Source organism: Pelodiscus sinensis, chromosome 19, assembly GCF_049634645.1.
Source record: "Pelodiscus sinensis isolate JC-2024 chromosome 19, ASM4963464v1, whole genome shotgun sequence".
NCBI lineage: Eukaryota > Metazoa > Chordata > Testudines > Trionychidae > Pelodiscus > Pelodiscus sinensis.
The window spans coordinates 4,412,389-4,432,718 of NC_134729.1; the positions used below are offsets into that span (position 1 = coordinate 4,412,389).

General features: G+C 56.2%; 1 protein-coding gene across 1 annotated transcript; it reads left to right on the top strand.

The window, feature by feature from the left end:
• The first annotated feature begins 5,640 nt into the window (after positions 1-5,640).
• DNAJC14 (DnaJ heat shock protein family (Hsp40) member C14) lies at positions 5,641-20,191 on the top strand. Its single transcript, XM_075901941.1, is given in 8 exon segments — positions 5,641-5,784; positions 7,826-8,022; positions 8,025-9,577; positions 11,391-11,497; positions 12,469-12,588; positions 12,932-13,092; positions 13,374-13,476; positions 14,642-20,191. Coding segments are annotated over 7 exon segments (2,379 nt in total). The 5' UTR covers positions 5,641-5,784; positions 7,826-7,907; the 3' UTR covers positions 14,862-20,191.
• The last annotated feature ends 139 nt before the right edge of the window (positions 20,192-20,330 follow it).

Consider the following 20,330-nt stretch of genomic DNA (forward strand, 5'->3'; position numbering starts at 1 on the left):
CCCAAGCAGGTGCCTGAAGCCACGCCAGCGTCCCAGCAACCGGCCAGACGCCAGCTGGGCTGTAGGAGAGGGGCCCCTCTGTTCTGTGGGGAGGGGGAGGCCTCATTAGGTCAGGCAGCCCTGCTCCCTCCCCCCTCCTTCCAAGGCCTGGCCATGGTGGAAACCATTCTGTGAGAGAACCCAGGCGTCCTGCCCCCCCCCCCGGGAGCTGGGGGTAGAACCCAGGCGTCCTGCCCCGCCCCGCCCCCCCCGGGAGCTGGGGGTAGAACCCAGGCGTCCTGGCAGGCTCTCCTCCCCCACTGCAATCAGCTCTGACCCAGCTCCAGCTGTGGGGACAGATGGTGCCAGCAACAACCAACAGTCACTTGGAACCTACCCCCAGGCCCTGCTCTGCCCTAGGAACCACTGAGCTGTGAGGGGACCAGCTCTCCTCCCCAGCCTGGAGGGGCCTGAGCATCTCAGGCACTAGGTTCAGCCCTAGGGGCCACCCTGCCCCTGCACTGGCTTTTCTCCCACTGCCCCCGCACCTCTGGGTGCAGCCCATCCCCCAACACCCCTGGGTGCAGCCCATCCCCCTCCATACTTCCAACCTCCCTCCCCACGGGTGCCGCCCATACCCCTGCTCCGCAGCTCATTTTCCCACAGGCAGGTTATTCTCCTGGGTGTCCCCAGCCCTTCCCCCTTAGTTCAGCCTGCCCTTCCCCCCCAGTGTTCCCCTGCCTGTTGGGGGGGGGGGGGTAGAGCTGCAGAGGAGCAGCGCTGCCTATTCACAGGAGGCTGTGGGAGCCTGAGCGGCAGCCAAAGCCTGGCTCTTGGCAGCCGGATTTTCTCACCCTCTCCCCAGCCACCTCCCCTCTGGCCAGCTGGGCTTGTCCAGTCCAGCCCCCTGCTTGTGTAGTGCCAGGTGCCTGCAGGGTCCACAGAGCACTGACTGGCCTTGGGGGAGATGCCGGGAGTCTCTTGGCCATGAAGGTCTGGGGGAGTGGCTGGATCTCATTGTCCTCCTTATGGGATCCCCGGACTCCAGGGTTCCCCTAAAACTGCTCCCCAGTTCCCCCATGGGCCCTGACTCCTTTGGACTTTGCTTAGTGAGCTCCCCTTAAAGTGGGGAGGGACTAGGACTCACCTGGACCAGCTCTCCTGGGGCGAGCACAGGGGGGAGCTAGGCCAGGACAGCTCCTTGCCCACTGGCGTAGTTTGGGGCTGGAACCGGTGCCCCTCCTCCCAGGATGAGAGGGACAGGCACATGAAGCACCAGCTGGCTGGACCATGTTATTTCTGTTAGCGATGCCAAAAGGATCAGGGTTGGAGCCTCGCCCCTCACATGGCACAACCACCTCTCCTTCCTGGTGGGGTCCCATAGCCCTGGGCTTCCCCCTCGCAGTCTGCCCCCCACCTCATTGCCCCACTCCAGAGCTGACCCCTTGACCAGTGCACTCTGCTCTGGCCCCCTCCCTCCCATTAGCACCCTCCCAGGATTGAAGGGCTGGGAGAGCAGTGGGGCTGTGGGTCAGAGACCTATCAGTGTCATTGTTCCTGTTCCCTTGTGGGGAAACTGAGGCACAGAGCAGTTACGCTGGGACTAGAACCCACGAGTCTTGACTGCCAGACCCTTAGTCTAACACACTCCTAGGGCTTGCTGTCACTCACACCCCACCCCTTGGGGGAGCGGGAGGCCTCGTCTTGGAACAATACAGAACGGCACCCCTCCCCCACCCGCCCCCTCTTTCCTCTCCAGCACAGTGGAAGCTCTCAGGCCCTGAGACTGTAGACAGAGGGAGCTTTGTGTCTCCCCAGCGCTGAGGTCGAGGGCGTGCGGCACATGATCCGCCAGGCGAGCCCCGCAGAGGCTGCGTCAGCCAGAGCCAGGGAGCGGGCACCTCTTGGGAGAGGGGCTGGGGCAGCCAACGGGGCCTGCCCACCGCCTGCCCCGCCTTCACGGGCAGCCTCCTCCTGCTTTGCGCTGACAGGGCCTAGCAGCTCCAGGAGGGTGGCACATGCCAGCAACAGGGACAGCAATGTCCCCTGGCCACTGCAAGGAGGTCAGTGCAGCAGGGACTGGGGTCGAGTTCTGTCCCCAGCTCTGGGAGGAGTCAGAAGCCTGGGGGGCTGGAAGCCAGGGCTCCTGGGTTCTCTGCCTGGTTCTGGGAGGGTTGTAGGGCTGACTGGTTAGAGCAGTGGAGGCTGGGAGCCAGGACTCATGGACTCTAGCCCCAGCTCTGGGAGGCCGGGGGAGTGGGGTTTAGCACTCCCAGCAGCCTATGCCCCATTCCAGAAGTCAGATTATTTCTCTGATGCTACTGAGCTGCTGCCTCATTTATTTACAGCCCCAGGGCCCCACGCACCCTGGGATGGCAGCAGCCCCAGCTGGCGAAATGGGGCAGAGCAGGAGCTCAAACCAGTCGCTACCCTAGGCAAGAAGCTGCTAAGACCGGGGCTATGTAAATGAGGCTAAGCGCAGAATATCGCCGAGCCTCATTTGCATATCTAATGAGCCGCCATTTTTGCAGAAGAGGCTCTTGCGCAAGAAGGAGCTGTCTACACTACCCCTTCTTGCGCAGGAAAAGCCCTCTTGCACAACGCTGTTACGCTGATTATTTTCAGGAAGAACGGCATTGCACGAGAGGGTTTTTCTTGTGCAAGACGGGGCAGTGTAGACAGCTCCTTCTTGCGCAAGAGACTCTTCCGCAAAAATGGCAGCTCATTATATATGCAAATAAGGCTCGGCGATATTCCACGCGTAGCCTCATTTGCATAGCTCTGGCGCAAGATCGCGCCAGTGTAGACATAGCCCGGGGGAGTCAATTATAGCTTTTCAAGGTCCAGCTGCCAGAGAAAATAATACAAGATAACAGCAATGATGATAAGTAAATAAACAAGATTTTGCAGTTTGCTCAACAGAGTTGGGTGCTCTGTGTTTGGATCCTGGTCTACCTGTTGATTGCCTCTGTGCTAAGGAAACACGAAGAACCTCTGATATCATCTTCAGCTCCTTTCACGGAGGAGCCCATCATGTTTTACAAAATATCCATAGCAAGTGCGTCGCCCAAGAAAGTGCCACTTCACAAGGTCCAACACTGCAATGCAGCTGTCTCTTGGGTGGAGCACTCTGGGCTGTTTAACAGCAGGCAGCAATATGATGCACGTTGTAGTAGAAAGGAATCCTAGAATAAAAGAACTGGAAGGAACCTTGAGGGATCAATAAGTCCAGTCCCCTGCCCTCAGGGCAGGACCAAGCATCATCTTTTATCCCATCCTTGACAGGTGTGTGTCACCTGCTTAACCACCCTGACAATGAGGAAGGTTTTCCTAACGTCCAACCTAAACCTCCTTTGCTGCAATTTAAGCCCGTTGCTCTTTGTCCTATCATCAGAGGTTAAGGAGAACAATTGTTCTCCCTCCTTATAACACTGTTATAGGTACTTAAAACTGTTACTATGTCCCTTCTCAGTCTTCTCTTTTCCAAACTAAACAAGCCCAATTCTTTTAGTCTTCCCTCACAGGTCATATTTTCTTGACCTTTAATCATTTTTATTGCTCTTCTTTGGATCTTCTCTACTTTGTCTACCTCTTTCCCGAAACGTGGTGCCCAGATTTGGACACAGTACTCCAGTTGAGGCCTAATCAATGCTGAGTAGAGCGGAAGAATTATTTCTCACATCTTGCTTAAAACACTCCTGTAAATGTATCCCAGAATGATGCGGGCTTTTTTCTTTTGCAAGATTATATCCAATGGAAACAATGGGAACCGAGGTTGGTTAAGTCAGGTTATACACGGTGGGAAAGGATGCATTGACTTTGGGGTTCCTTCTCTGGAAGGGGTTGATTCAAGGGGGTATGAGCCAGTCCAAGGCTTGGTCCCTCTCTCATTCAATTGTCAGGCTAGTTCCTGGACCAGTTAACATGGGTTTAAATCCACACTGGCTCCAATGGAGAGACCATGGATTTACAGAAGGACAACTGAGGTCAGGCAAGTCTAGTATTTATCTTTTTGGGGACTTGAAAGAAAAGTGCTGAAGTGGGGGAGGAAAGGGGAGGTTGGGAGATTAGAACGCCCTGGTTTGAGCCCATAAGGGACGCTGGGCCAAATTCATACTTGGCGGAACTCAGTTGGTCCCAGTGGAGTTATTCTAGGGAGAAGTTTGGCCCCATCAGCGGGGGGTAGACAGCTGCTCCTTTACGGGTTCCTTTGCCTGTGATCCAGCGGCAAAGGCTCTGAGACTCTCTCAAGTGCCTTCTCTGCCACCTTGAGTTAAGGGCTCTGCTTACAGTCACTCAGGAGTCGGGCTCGGAACCAATTTGTCAGCGGCATTGTACAGAGGCATTGAACCAAACTGTAATCCCTGAATGATGGAAACCACTTCAAGCCAAAGGGAGCGGCATACCCTCATCCACTCCTGGTTCCAGCACCTGTGCTCAGAACACCGCACCCCCCCCAACACAGATCTGCTTTGCATCTAAGTAGCTGGTCACCTCTTTCTTTCAGCCAGCAGATATCCCTATGCTGGCTGGTGCTGCATCCCTACTGGCAGGTTGGAGCGGGGTTTGAAAAAACACGTTGCTCTCTTCCTGGGGCCTTCCAAGCAGAGCCCACGACTGGTAGGGGAGAGCAGGGGAGAGCGGCCTTCTCAACCAGCTGTTATTGCCTGTCTGTGTCATGGGAATGTCGGTCAGGCACTGGTACCCCCCTTCTGCCAGGTGCTGCACAGACCCACAGAAAGAGCACCCCTGCCTCACAGAGTGGGGCTACGTCTAGACTGACATGATTTTCCAGAAATGCTTTTAACAGAAAAGTTTTCTGTTAAAAGTATTTTCGGAAAAGCGCGTCTAGATTGGCACAGATGCTTTTCCGCAAAAGCACTTTTTGCAGAAAAGCGTCCGTGGCCAATCTAGACGCGCTTTTGCGCAAAAAAGCCTCGATCGCCATTTTCGCAATTGGGGCTTTTTTGCGGAAAACAACTCTCTGCTGTCTACACTGGCCCTTTTGTGCAAAAGTTTTGCGCAAAAGGGACTTTTGCTGGAACGGGAACAGCATAGTATTTCCGCAAAAAGCACTGATTTCTTACAGTAGGAAGTCGGTGCTTTTGCGGAAATTCAAATGGCCAGTGTAGACAGCTGGCAAGTTTTTTCGGAAAAGTGGCTGATTTTCCAGAAAAACTAGCCAGTCTAGACACAGCCAAGGGATTGGTCCTGCCTTGGGCAGAGGGTTGGATTTGATGATCTCCCGAGGTCTCTTCCAGCCGTGGGATTCTAACACTAACAGCAGCACCAGCCCCACTGAGCTCTGTTCATCAGGTATCTTGCAGCATGTCACAAAGTCATTATCCCCATGTTACAAACAGGGAAACTGAGGCACGGAGTAGGGTCACGACCTGTCCAAGGTCACCCAGCAAACCGGGGGAGGGCAGGGAGCGCTGGAGGCAGAGCTGGGAATAGATCCCAGGAGTCCTGTCTGATTCTTTATACATGGGGGTAGCTGGCTCAGGCCGCAGGACGGGGAAAGAAACGGGGCTCGGGGCCGAGCTGGGGCCTGATTCAAAGCCGCTGCGCTGGGCCAGCCCCCAGCCGGGGCCTAACGCGCTCAACACGTGGCGCAACCTAGAGCGTGTCCGGGCGCTGGCCCTTTAAGGCGCGGGAAGGGCGGGACGCTCGTCAGCCCCGCCTTCTTCCCGGAAGCGGAAGCTGCCGCGCGGGCACAGGCGGGCGGAAGGCGGAAGTGGCGAGAGACGGGAACCCGGGGGGGCAAGAGGTGGAGGAGACACCCCCCCCGGGCACCGGGAGCAGGTGAGTTCCCCCCCCCCGCACAGCCCTGGGGGGGAAGCCTGGGCCCGCCCCCCCCCCGCACAGCCCTGGGGGGGGGGAGCCTGGGCCCGCCCCCCCCCCCCGCACAGCCCTGGGGGGGGGAGCCTGGGCCCGCCCCCCCCGCACAGCCCTGGGGTGGGGGAGCCTGGGCCCGCCCCCCCCGCACAGCCCTGGGGGGGGGGAGCCTGGGCCCGCCCCCCCCGCACAGCCCTGGGGGGGGGGAGCCTGGGCCCGCCCCCCCCGCACAGCCCTGGGGGGGGGAGCCTGGGCCCGCCCCCCCCGCACAGCCCTGGGGGGGGGGAGCCAGCCTGGGCCCGCCCCCCCCGCACAGCCCTGGGGGGGGGAGCCTGGGCCCGCCCCCCCCGCACAGCCCCGGGGGAGGGGAGCCTGGGCCCGCCCCCCCTGCACAGCCCCGGGGTAGCCCCCTGCCCCCGTGGAGTTGCCCGCCCCCGCGTGCGTCCCCTTTTTGTGGCGCTGTCCACGGAGCTGCCCCCCCGCGGGCGCCCGTTGGCGGTGGGGCCCGGTCGATGGGGTGTCTCTCTACCAAACCCGGGGCTGTGCAGGAGACGGGGGGGGAGCAGGGAGGGGTCCTGGAGGCCTTGTGCCGCGTCGGTCCCCATCTCCGCCCCGTCCCTGCAGGTTTTACAGCTTCTCCCCCCTCCCATCAGCAGCCCAAGGGGTGGGGGCTGGGCTTTCAGGTAGACGGAGGATTGCCCCCCCCCCCCCCCCCCGCCCCGCACTGCCTGCCAACACTCAGCAGTCTGTGGCTTTTCTGCAGAAAGCGCCGAGGTCTTGTGGTGGAGAAGAACATGACCTGGCTGCCTCTGTCCAAGCCACCTGTCTGGCCCCATCCCTGTGGGAACTGATCTCTGTAGCCCAGTGAGGTGGGTAGTCCTGGGATCCCATTGTATGGGGTGGGCAGGGGACGTGCAGGGGTTGGAACTGAAGCCCTAGGCGAGTACTCTGACCTCCCTGCTATCATCTGTAAGCCAGCAGCAAGTAGAAAGGACACGGGTCTTTGATCTTAAAAACCTCATGATTTTTGAAGCCAGCCTCACAACTGGTTGGGGCCTGACTCGTGATTTTTGAATGCAAGCTTGGAAAAACGGGAAACAGGCTCTGTCTGGATGAGAGATAGCTAAGCTCAAGGAGAGCCCAGATGCTGTGGTGAGAGGCTCTCTAGAAATAGGAGGCTGGGACAAAGCTGCCACCACACGATTGGATTCAGGTTGTGGTTACGGAACACCAGACGTGAGAGGGACGTGATTCAATAGTCAAGACTTCGGTGAGAATTCCAGGGCCACTGAGCCAGAAAGCTAAAGCTTGTCATAAAAGCGCCTGAGGGTGGGGTGAGGAGAGCATGAGTTTAGTCTCCCATTTCATGTGGATTGTTTGTAATCTAGAGTCAAATGATTGCACTTTATTATCTGTTCTTCCTATAGGCACATGTACTGCTGTGCTTTTGTACTGACCCCTGCTGGCTCTAAGGAACAGCATCAGAGGGGCACTTCTGATTCTTGGGCCTGGGCAGAAAACCTGGTGATTTAAGTGGTGGATTTCTCTTCACGTGCTGATGAAAGCCATGGGAAGTGGCATACCCTCGAAAGGCAGAGGAAGTTCTGCATACCCATGGCTAGCACTAGAGTCAACTTCCCATGAACGCTGTGGGGTGAGAGAGGGGAATTCACTGATAGTAAAACTTTGAGAGCTAAATATCTGGGATCCGGACTATGGCCATCGACCGATCTTAGGAGCTCCTCCACAAGCAGCTGTGAGGTGGTTGATTCTTTGGGCTCTGTCTCCCCTTGCAAGGGCTACCTGGCCATTCTGCTATCACTACAGCTAGGGTGTCAGAGAGGATAGGTACAGCCACGTGGACTGTGGATTTGAGAACAAGCCTTGGAGGCCACTTTCAGTTCACAGTCAGCAGCCTTTTGATCCCTCAAGCTATGAATTCTTGGCCTTGGGCCTGGTTCTGATGCCTCGGTGACTTTTTTTAATTTAATTTTATTTTAACTTCCAGGATAAAGGCTAAAAAAATGATGTCTGTAACTTAACTCTTGCTGGTCCAGTACGGCTTTGGGGGCAAGACAGCGGGAAAACAGATGTCAAGAGGAGGAGGAATGTGTGAACCCAAACTGGATGGTTCCTGTAGCTGGAGTGGTGAGATTTCTGAAGACAGGAGCATGCCAGGTGCCAGCCCTTGTGTGAATAACATACCTTGTTCTCAAGTTTTGGGGATCTGGGAAACACTGTGTCTAACAGCTACCAGTTCTTCCAAGAATGCTGTGGTTCTGAAGGCCCAGAGTGTATGTCTGCGAATCAGAGCTGGGCAAAACAACTCCCCAGAGCCTCCGAAGGCTTGCAACCGATGGAGGCTCATGGGGCAGCTTTTGCTGCTGGCGAGACTCCTTGCGCATGGGAGCGATTGCTAGCTGAACCATCAGACCAAAGGGTCAGGAAGGGGGAGGAGGCTGGTCGTTCACCTCAGGGCTGTCCAGAAGGCGATGGGCACCGGCCCACCTGCACTGCAGAGGAGGATGTTAGTTGGAATGGAAGCTGTGCCCAAGTTCCGACAGTACTGCCCGAAGAGGACAGCTTGCACTTTGCTGAGTTCAGTGCCCCCGACTACTGTCCTTCTAGTTATGAATGTTCCTGTAGCTGTCGCAGGGAGAGTTTGGATCTCTCCAGGACTTACTTGGAAAAGGGGAACAGCTCATGTAGTTTCACCTGCCAGCACTGGACTTCAGAGTCCCCTGGAGTGGAGGATGAAACCTTTAGTCCTGATTCAGCATCGCTGCATCAGGCCCAGGAGGAAGATGAGGAAGATTGCGAAGTGTCCAAGGCCAGTGACGATCCTTACGAGTCTGGCAGGGCACTTGGCGGCAGGAAGAATGGGAGACGCCAGAGGTACCGCTCTGGTACAAAGGACAAGGGGGAGGGGAAGGAGAACGCCAGGCGGGAGGGCAGATCTGTGCCAGCTGGCGGGAAGCATAAGCAGGCCAGGAAGAGGAGCCACATGGACAGGCGGCGCCACCTTAAGGCTGACGTGCCCAAGCAGCTGGAGGAGATGACTCGGGTCTGCATCTCCCGTTTCAAGAAGCTTCTCAAGCTGGTGCTGGTTGTCACTCATGAGTGCCGCGAGTACATGGAAGCTGGCGGGAGACTCCTCTACTCCTGCTGTCAGCTCAATGCTTGGGACCTGGGCTCAGCCCTTGGCAGCGTGAGGATGTGGTGCCAACGAGCCAAGAGTGACTCCAGGAAGGCAGCCCGGTGGCTGTATTCCTGGGGGAGTTGGTTGGGCCAGCTGCTCAGAATGTTGGGGGCCCAGCTCTTCTTGGTGTTCATGCTGCTCCTGGGTAGCCTCTGGCTGTGTTGCAAAGTCTCTAAGTCCCTGTTCTTTGCTGGGGCAGGAAAGCTGGGCAGAACCCGCTGCATGGCCTGGCTCCCCTTGCTCCTGGACTTGCCCTTCCCCCGCAGAGCGTGGGCTGTCTTCAGAGAAACCAGGACTTTCAAGTACATGTCACGCTGGCTGCAGTGGTGGAGAGGGCTGCTTGGGGCACCCAAAGGGCTAAGGACCGATGGGCTGGGAGAGGCTGCTGCTGGCCCTGATCCTAGTGCAGGGAGGCGCTGCGAGCCCAGCCAGGAGGTGGCACGGCTGCTGGCCCTGGCCGATGTGCCCGAGGAGGAGCTGAACCCCTTTCAGGTACTGGGGCTGGAGGTGACTGCGTCGGACACAGAGCTGAAGAAGGCCTATCGTCAGCTGGCCGTGCTGGTGAGTGTGCCCTGATGTGGTGGGAGGTGGATGCCGCACCTGCCCCCATGACACCCAAGCACCTGGGGAGCATGAGGCAGAAACTGTGTTCAAGCTGCATTGCCCTTTAAGGGGCAGAGTGAGAGCCACTCTGCTCTAGCCACCTCCCACTGAGGCTCAATTCCCCCCCCCCCCGCCCACCAGCTGCTGCTCCCATATCACAGAGGGGTAAACTGAGACAGGCGTAGGTGGGGTCACCTGTCCAAAGGTCACATAAGGTGTCTTTTTCAGAGCCTTCCCCGAGTTCCTTGCTTTGGCAGATTCACGGCAAGGCCTGTCTGGAGGCGTGGGAATTGTCTTTAATAGCTGGTGCCAAAGGCACTGGCAGTAGCTCCTGCGTTAAGCTTGTACTGAGCCTGGCCCAGGCTGCAGGACTAACCAGCTGGCTGATTCTAGTCCCTGGAGCTGCCTGGTGTTTGAATGGGATGTCCTGGGCCTTTGGCATCCTTTATAAGGTAAAAACTCTGCATGTTCTTCCTGTTTCCCTGGGCTCTTCGGAAGAGTCCCAGGCCAGCCCTCGCGAACCTTTCCAGCCTCTGGAGGCATCTGTCTCCTCCACTGGATCCTTTAAGAGGAACTGCTCAGAGCTCTTAGGCTTGTTAAAACGGTTAACTGATTAACGATAGTGCTTAACCAGGGAACCATTTTAATTTAGGTCCCATGGTGGCCATGGGGTCGGCTGCCCGGCCCTGCTGCTGCCCGGGCCCGGTGCAGTTGGCCACTACTAGAGTTAACTGGAGAGGGCTGGTTAACCAGTAAACCTCATGCTTACCGGTTAACATTCCTGTCAGTTGTGCTGACTGTCCCAGCTTGGGTGAGGGGGGATGCCGCACCTGCTTTAGGGAGAGGTGGGGACCTGTTGGGGATGGATAGCGTGAGTGGGGTGGAGCCTGATGGTTGCCCCCTGGCGCTGCTCTTTGGCAGGTTGGAGCAGCAAGCTGTGGAGCGCTCTCCCATCCGGGGCCATCCTTGGGGTAGCCCCAAATGTTAGTGGTACCCTATGCAGCTGCATATGTTGCGTATGCCTAGGACCAGACATCAAGCAGGAAAGGTGGGCAGTGCCAGCTCTGGCAGCCCCCTACCCCAATACCCTGCATGCTGTGCCCAACTGCCACTCACCCATGTTTCCCCTTCTGCCAGTCTCCAGCCAGTTGCACAGCAGCCCCTGGCTCCACCTCCGGGTCCACAGCTCTGCCTGTGCCACTTCCTGCTTGGTGCCTCCCTCTGCCCCCCTGCAGCCTGTGGAACAGCTGTGGGAGTTGTAGATGCTGGGGCTGCGTAGGACACTAAAATCATAAGGACAGCCCAGCCCTGGTGCTTTGGAGCAGCTTTGTGAGTCGCAGTCACTATGTGAGCGCCATGGTGGGGGCCACACTGGAAGCACTCGATGTCTTTGAGGTTCCCCTTGGTGCTAGTTGTCCTTTCTGCCCCAGCTCCTTGGCTGGACACCCCCTTTTGTGTGCTGGACTCTATGGGGAGCCCTCTTGCCTTTGTCCGTCTGTGTGTGCTGGCTGAGAAGGAAGGCAAGGAACTGCCATCAGGTGTTGGGACTTCCAACGGGTGACACTGGCTAGTTCAGCAGCCTGACCCTAGCCAGACTAGCGTGGACCAATTGGCCTTGTCTGAGGACATATAGCCACACAGCCCTTCTCCCCCTGGGCCCATCTGACTCTGCTGTCCTGGACAGGAGCACCTTCCTGGCCAGACCCCAGCCCTAGATGCGGTCTGTGCTGAAGAGCCTCTTGTTCTCCGGTTCCTGTGTCTTCCTCTGCAGGTTCATCCTGACAAGAATGCTCATCCCCGGGCAGAGGAAGCCTTTAAGGTGCTGCGGGCTGCCTGGGACATTGTGAGCAACCCAGAGAAGAGGAAGGAGTATGAGATGTGAGTCGGGGGCCCCTTCCTGCCTCCTAAGGCAGGACTGTTCGGGGGGGGGAGCACCCGCCTTTGCTGGCGGCGGATTAGAGCATGTGGCCATCTCAACGTACTTGAGAGGCGGGCGATGGGGAGGGACGTGGGCTGGGCTCTTGGGCTGTGCTAGTCAGTCACCCTGTGACTCGCTGATCTGAGCGGCCCTGTGCACTGGTGTCAGGCCTGGCCTAGCACTGCTACTTCCTCTGCTGACTCAGGAAGGAAGGGTGGCATCTTTGGCTAGGTTCAGCAAGCGGGACTGATTCTTCCAGCACTTGCTGCTGCGAGACGTTGCTTCTGGGCCCGAGCGCGGGTGAGGATGCAGCCAGGCATTCCTGAGTGATGCACCGAGGGCTTCTGTGGGGCTGTAGGTCATTAGAGCAAAGGCAGAGCACAAGGGCTTTAACAGAACCATAAACGCCCATTAAAAGGCGCTTTTTAGGGGGTCGGAGGCTGTCCAAGAAGTGGCATTTAAAGTCACTTACGTCCCTCGTGGCACGTGGGAATTTCAGGTGTCCCAGTGAAATCCCTCAGGCTGCTGCCCTCTCACCTGTGATCGATGTTAGTCTGGCCCGGCTGCCCTGGTGGGTGCAGGTGCCGTTGTGCTAGAAGCTGCACAAATGCCTGAATTACTGAGGAGTTGCCAGAGGTGATGGGAGCCGTGGTGGTGGGGACCGTGCTGGAAGCACGTTGGCGAGTGGCACAGCATTGGAACTGGGCAGTAGGAGCCCAGCTGAGGCTCTTCAGGCCTGTCCACCCAGCGCAGTGGCCTCCCTCGTGCTGTGGTTCTGATCCCTGTCTCAGCCAGCGACGCCTGGGGAAGTTAGAAGGGGCTGCAGCAGGACCCTCACGTGACGCCAGCCCAGCAGGGAAGGGTGTGGGCTGATGGCTGGGTGCAGCTGTCCTGTGCTGTGAGCCTCACCCCTGGGCCATTGTGATTGCAGCAAGCGGATGGCCGAGAGCGAGCTGACCAAATCCATGAACGAGCTCTTTGCCAAGCTGCGGGACGACCTGAAAGAGGCCATGAACACCATGATGTGCAACAAATGCCAGGGGAAGCACAAGTAGGTGCTGACGTGCAGCAGCCGCTTTAACCCCTTGCTTCTGGCTCTGGTGCCCTGCTCCTCTGGGACACTGAGCACTACCCCTCCACGGAGCCTGGAGCTCAGGCGCAGACCTGGCCCTCTGTGAGTGCTGGAATGGACCAGGCAGCCCATCCTGCGGCGCCTGGGGTGGTGTCCAAAGAGCTGGGCCAGGACTACCTCAATACAAGTGTTCTCTGGCGCTGTGTCCCCCAGAGCGTCCTGGGAGCTCGGGGCACTGTAGGAGGGAGCATGCATCTCTCTGGGATGGGAGACGGCAAAGCACCCGCTCTGCCAGCATTTGAAAATCTCTCTGCCGCTCTAGGAGGTTTGAGATGGACCGAGAGCCCCTCAACGCTCGCTACTGCGGGGAGTGCGGCAAGCTGCACCCTGCCGAGGACGGGGACCTCTGGGCCGAGTCGAGCATGCTGGGGCTGAAAATCACCTACTTCGCCCTGATGGATGGGAAAGTTTATGACATCACAGGTAGGGGGTTCTCTGGGGCCAAGACCTGCTGGCTGACATAGTGCCCAGAGACCAGACAGTGACCCTGACCTGCTCCCAGTGGGTCAGGGGCCAGCACTCCTCCCTTTGGGATCCTGGCCCCACTGAAGAGGCACCAGCCTGTGGGTGCAATAGCCGCCTGGCATCGCTGCTCCTGCACGACCTGCGGCCGGGAGGCGTGATGGCTGGGGCTGCTTCCTGCGCTGGGCTAATGTGGCCTTGTTCCGCCAGCTGACAGTGTTGTGTCCTGTCTGTCTCTGCAGAGTGGGCTGGCTGCCAGGGGGTTAGAATCCCTCCCGACACCCATCGTGTCCGGTGTCACATATCGTTTGGGTCAAGGAGCTCTGGCGCGGGCAGGCGACAGAGGTTGGTACTGGATGTCCTTCTGGTTCCTTTGTCCTTCAAAAAAAGAGCTAGAGAAGTTGCTGGCCCTACCCTCCAGGAATGGCCATCATCCAGGATGGACAGGGATGGTGTTCCTAGGCTCTGTGTGCCAGAAGCTGGGAATGGGCGACAGGGGAGGGTTCACTTGGTGATTCCCTGTTCTGTTCATTCCCTCTGGAGCACCTGGTGTTGGCCGCTGCCTGAGGACAGGACACTGGGCTAGATGGACCTCTGGTCTGACCCAGTGTGGCTATTTTTATGCTCCTGCCTTGGTCTGAGCAGTTGGGGATGTGTCAGATATTAGATCTTGAGCACTTCCTGGTTAGCCACAGCTCCCCTAGAGTTCCCTCTGGGATCCCCCTTCCCCTGCCCCCATCAGAGGGCTGCAGGGAGGGGCAATCAGTCAGCATGGGCTGGGAGTCTTTTTACTGACATGAGGTGACCCCATCTAAGCTCTCTCTTTTCTTACCTTGCTACTGCTGGGCCCTGAAGCAGTGCCCCTTGTGGCAGAGTACTGCACTGCTGTGGGAGTGCGTTAAGCTGCTTTAAACCATGTGGACCAAGGACGGGTTACTCTGTGCAAACACAAATCCCCCGTCCTGGGGCTTTTGGGGGAACATCCCTTCCCACCCCCACGTCCTTGCAGATGTGCTTTAAAATGTCGCTGGCCAGCGAGGCAGCTCATGCCCAGCACCTGGGACTGGCCGTTACTGGGCATTCTGTCAATTTGTCCCGTGTGTCCAGCTGCCTAGGATCACAGACGCCTACTGATCCCAGAGACCCATTGCTGAAGTCAGGTCTCTGTGCCCCGGGCAGGATCTGGCCCCTTAACAAGCTTCGCAGTGTGAGGGTTTTCCTTGGTGAGGAAACCAGGACTCAAGTGACCCGAGAACCTGTAACACAGCTGAGAATAGAACCCTGCAAACCCACTTAATCCCCTACTGTCTCCCTGAGGTGGGGACAGGACCCAGGAGTTCTGACTGCCAGCCGTGTGCTCTAACCACTAGCTCATGCAACCCTCTCTCAGCTGGCTATCGAACCCAGTAGTCCTGACTGCCCGCTTTAACCACTAGACCCCATTATTCTGACTGACACCCACCAGTTACATGTGTACGTGCTGTGTCTATAAGCCCTTGTTCTCCCCCAGAACCACCTCTCAAGGCAGCCCTGCCTCAGCTGCAGACCTGCAGGACTTCTTCAACCGCATATTTCAGGGGACCCCAGGGCAGATGCCCAATGGGGGTTTCTTCAGCCCACCCTGCTCCCCGCAGTCAGCAGCTTCAGCCCCCAAGACGGAGAGTACAGCCTCAAAAGGGGACTCGAAGCCGAAACGGCGGAAGAAAGTGCGCCGCCCCTTCCAGCGCTGAGGATGGGCGTGTCCAGCGCGGGAGAGTCGCTTTGGGCTCGGCCTGGCAGGAGACCACAAGCGCTAACAGGGAATGAAGATCCATCCTGTGTATGTTTCAGCAGGCAGCTGGCGTGTCCCAGGCTCTAAGTCAGGCACTACAAGGGCTCTTTACAAGAAAAAGAATCTGTGTTTTTTCTTTAGCTGTTTAAAAGTCAACCAGGCATTTGGGGAGTTTCTGGTTGAAGCCGTTAACTTCTAGTGTGAAGACTCAGACCCAGTGATACCAAAGAACTCCAGCGGGGGTGCCCTGCAGGGATCCTGGAGACATCAGCCCTGTGTGGGTGGAAGGAGGGTCTCTGGTTGGGGGGGGCGGGCACACGCTGGACAGAGCCATGGAATCTCTTCAGGGTTACTTGAAAAATCAGGGGATGTTCTATTTCCAGCAAGGCCACAGTTGGGATCCATTGGGAGGCAGCCATGACCCTTCCATCCACCGGCTTCCCTTTCTCATTCACGGCTCCTTTTCATCCGCCCGCCCATTGAAGTCTGCGTCCGGCAGCCCGTAACTAGTCGAACACAGCAGCTGAGCAGGATCCCTTACAGCTGCGTCATGATTTGGCCTAAAGCTTCTGCACCAGATCGGATTGTTGATGCACCTTCTCCCTCCCCCTCCCCCCTTTCCCCACAGATTGTCACCCTAGAAGACCCGAGCCAAGTGTTAAACCCTGGTGCTGAAGGGCAGCTTGTTCGCTTCACAGCTGACTGGAGAACTCTCCTGGGGAGCAGCCTGGCTTGGGCCAGGATGCTGGGTCCTTTGTCTAGCACTTGCAGGGTGTTCTCCATTCCACCTCCTGCTGGCCGTGCTCTCAGCAGAGCGAGGGGAAGCCTGTTGCATCACTGAGGAAAGGAGGCCTGGGCAGGTGCTGCTTGAGGTGTAACTGGTTCCCTTCCCTCTGGGCATGTAGCACATAATGCCCCCCAGTTTGATGCTTATTGCATCCCCCCCGGGACTCCTGACCCTGCTTTCCAGCCTGAGCTCAAGGGCACCATTTTGGGTGTGTGTGAGGAGGGGAGGGGGCAGCAGCCTCACATACTAGGCCAGGGCTTGCTTTTCTTCCTACTCCCCTGCCTGTCAGGGAGCGAAGGGAAAGTACTTGGATTGCGTGAATTGCACCTCGGCTCCCTCCCTGCACCAGCCAGGAATGAGAGGTCCGCACAGAATTTAAGCACTTTCTCCTTGCGCCCTGATGGGGGAACAGGGAGAAAAGCAAGCGCCGCTGTCCTGACATGGCCCCCTTGCCTGAGCTGTGAAATGCTTTCCTGGCAGAGGGGCCCCACCGTAGTCCTGAGAATAGGCAGAAGGGTTCCTCAGTGGGTTTTCTGGGAGAGCCGTTGAGGTGCTGCTATCGAGTCTCCTGAGCTGCGCCGCTCATTTACCGTTCCAGGGGCTGCTGGCCGGCACCAGCTGCTCACATACCTGGGATCAGACTTTCCAAAGAAGCAAGGCTGAGTCTGAACCTCGTCTGGTTCTGCTGGGCCATGCAAGCTCTTGTGCTCCCAGCAATTAATCAGATGGATCTGTAACCATCTAGCCTCTTCCTGAAGGAGACAAAAAGTCCTGGGGCACCTTATAGACTGACATGTACGGGAACATAGGCTTTCGTGGGCAAAGACCCACTTCGTCAGATGCATGTAGTGGAAATTCCAGAGGCAGGTATAAATATCCAGACATAAGAAAAGAGTACCAATCAAGAGTAAGGCTAGAGGTAACGAGGTGAATTCAGTCAGGGAGGATGAGGCCCACTTCTAGCAGCTGATGTGGTGGTGTGAACACCAAGAGAGGAGAAACTGCTTTGGTAGGTGGCTAGCCATTTACAGTCTTTCTTTAATCCTAAATTGATGGTGTCCAATTTGCAGATGAACTGTAGCTCAGCAGTTTCTCTTGGAAGTCTGTTCTTGAAGTTTTTTTTGTTGCAGGATGGCTGCCTTTAAATCTGCTACTGTGTGTCCAGGGAGATTGAAGTGTTCGACAGGATTTTGTATATTACCATTCCAGCAGTGCTCCTCTGCTATATACATCGGCCAAACTGGACAGTCTCTACATAAAAGAATAAACAGACACAAATCAGATATCCTCCCTGACTGAATTGACCTCGTTAGCTCTAGCCTTACTCTTGATTGGTACTCTTTTCTTATGCCTGTATCTTTATACCTGCCTCTGGAATTTCCACTACATGCATCTGACGAAGTGGGTCTTTGCCCACGAAAGCTTATGCTCCAATACATCTGTTAGTCTATAAGGTGCAACAAGACTTGTCATTTCTGTAGATTTAGACTAACACGACTACCCCTCTGATACTCTTCCTGAAGGATTATTCTTGGGGGTTTTTTTACAGCAGATTCCTCTTTGTACATAGCTCTGTTGACTCCCACGTGCGATAAATATACCTGAGCGTAGAGGGGAGAGTGTGCTCCTCTTCTCCCAGGGCCGTGTCAGTCATTTCCATGTATTAAGCCTAAGCTTTCCAGTAGGCACGTGCTGTAACCTCCTTAGTTTTGCTCTTCCAGTTGCGCTCACGCAGCCAGCTCAGAGCTGCTGAATTCCTTTGACCCCAGCTAGGGTAAAGCTGTGTTAAAGTTATTCCAGGAAATAAGACTTGTTTGTTTTGTGAGATGGTTTGTCATTCTGCAGCTGAATTTCCAAAACAAATTGGATTTAGGGTAGGGCCTACACAAACAATGGGGTGGGTGTGGGCAGAAAGTTCTGCTTTAGGATTAAACTGGTGAGTGTATATGGAAAATGTACCCATCCCCTTGCAAAATAAACCCCGGGAGGATGACACAAGTGTTCTCTTCACTCCCAGAATGTGTACAGACCCCTCCCTGGTGCAGGTGTGTATAAGAGGGACATAACAAACAGGAGGTGTGGCCCCTGCTAATGCTGGATTTCCGGCTAGGGGAAGAAAAGCAGGTAGTATGCAAGGGTTCATCCTCCTTGGTCAGAATTGGCTCAGGAATAGGGGACAGTGGGAGCTGAGCTGGGGCTGGACCAGTGCCTGTGAAGTGTTCTGTCCGCTTGGGTATAGTGCTGCTATGTGCTGCCTTTGTTAACAATTGCCTAGGCTGCCGTGCGGGGAGGTCAGCTATTTCTTCATCCCCCTCCTTTGGAGACTAATTGCTTTTTCAAAAAGCAAGGCCTCCCAGCTCAGCCTTCCTCTAGGGCTTGGGTGTTTGAGTCCCTTTCCCGCTAGGAGGGGTGTGATGGGGACTCCCTGGCTGGCACCTACCCCCCCCCCATGTCCTCTTCCCAGAGCTGAGCAGGGAGTGAATCGCAGCATTACATGGCTGTGGGGGGCCTTTTGTGACACGCATCGAGGGACTTAAGTGGGTTCCTTGCAGATGGGTGTCCATGTCCCAGCTTGGAGTCTCTCTGCCAGGGCTTGTCCGGGGCTGCAGGCTCACCTGTCCCCTCTTACCTGAGTTCAGTTCCCTTGAGTGAAGCTGGTGGGAGGAGGAAGCAGTATTTTAACTTGTGGCCACTCAGTCACTGAGGCCCAATGGATGATGTAAAGCTGTGTAATCCTGCGGTGCACCCAACTGATCAGTTAGCAGGCAGGGAGCTAATCCTAAGAATGGCCCTAGTGGGTCAGACCAATGGCTCTTCCTTTGGATGGGGGCTGGTGCTAGATGCTTCAGAGGGAGTGAACAAACAGCAGGGCAATCACTGAGAGATCCAGCCTCTGGCCTAGTTCCAGCTTCTTGCAGTCAGAGGTTTAAGGATACCCAGAGCAGGGGGTTGTGTCCCCAACCATCTTGGCTAATAGCCATTGACGGTCCTGTCCTCCCTGAAATTATCTAGGGTTTTTTTTAATCCAGTTATACTTTTTGGCCTTCACATACTCCCCAGCAATGAGTTCCACAGGTTAACTGATCCATTAAGATCCAGTTTGTTTTAAACAGGCTGCCTCTTAATTGCATCAGGTGAGGCCTGAGTGGGTTATGTGAGGGAGTAAGTGTCACTTTCTTCATGACTTTATAGACCTCTGTCATACCCCTTCCTCCACCCTCCACCCATCTCTTTTCCATGCTGAGCCATCTCAGTCTCTGTAATCTCTGCTCAGCTGGATGCTCTTCCCAATGGATATCCACCTTGAGCTCTCGCCCAAGGAGTCCCAGGGCTGCTGGGATCTGCACTGTAGTTCTCCACTACAAGGGACACTTTGGCTCATCCAAAGATGTGTAGTAAGGGACCTTGGAAAGATTCCAGCAGGGAATCCCTTCACCCAGTAATGTGCTAGCTGAAATTGTATGGGGCACAAAATGAGGCAACTGCAGCATTGCACTGTCCCAGCCTAGATGCTCAGGGCTGCTAGGGCAGCAGCCACCTTGCTGCTTATGGCTGAATATTTGAGCTGGTCCATGCTGACTCTTCACATTTAAGGGGGAGTTTGTCTACTGCTGGGCTGCCAGTCTCCTGAGCTTGCTCCTCGTCCACTGGCAACTCCTTCCCCTTACAAGCTGTACCCCCCTAAACTGGGACTCTGGGCTGGCAGGACCACAGATGTTCTTGAACCAGAGAGCCCAGGAGCAGGGAAGCCAGAGGTGGGCCGGAAGCCCTGCAGCAGGGGGGCTCTGGTGGCATGGAGTGTCCCAGAGCAGAGGGGTCCAGCCAGGGGCAACAGCACAGTTAGCTGAAGGCAGAGGGGGGCTTGTTGGGGTGGAAGCAGAGTTGGTAGGGGCCCTCCCCTAGTGTGGCAAATTCCCTTGTTCGGGACCAGTCAGATCTCGAGGGTGCTGGACCACAGAGATCCAACCTGTACCTTGAAAGCCTAGGTTCCCTGCTGCAGCTGCTGCTTTGAGCTCAGCATACACAGGACGCAGCAGAGCAGCTATGCACAAGGAGACCTGCCTGTAGGTCCATGAGCCACGGCCTCACCTTGCTCTGTTCTTTGCTCCCCTGAGTTTGTGTGGCTACTGCTGCTCTGCCATCAGGGCTGCCTAACTCCCTTCAGGACTGAGGAGCCAGAAATCAAGGTGTAGGCATGTTCCCTCCCTGCCCTGAGCTCCCTTCGATATGCATCTGCAGCCGCTCTGGGCTAGGGGAGGTTTGGGAAGCAGCCTGGCTGGAAGCACATAGGCTGTGGGAAAGACCTGCCTTACAGTGCTTAAATGTTTTGCAAGGGAAAAAAGGACAATCAATCATTCTTCCTGACCTGTATTGTCATGCGAGTGTTTGATGGTGGGTGTCTTCACCATTCATCTCCTTTATCCTCAGAGCACGGAGGTTTTTAAGATGATTGTGTATCTCTTTCTTAACACTTTTGTTAAATTAAAATATGATTTGGAGAAGTTTGTCTCTTCTGCAATGGGGGGAGAGGCACAAGCAGCAGAGTGGGATCCACTTCATATCCTTTCCCACCAGTGCCTCTCTTCTGTTCTTTACCAGCACCCTCGTGGATTCCTTTAAGCCTAGGGCTCCATTGCAAAG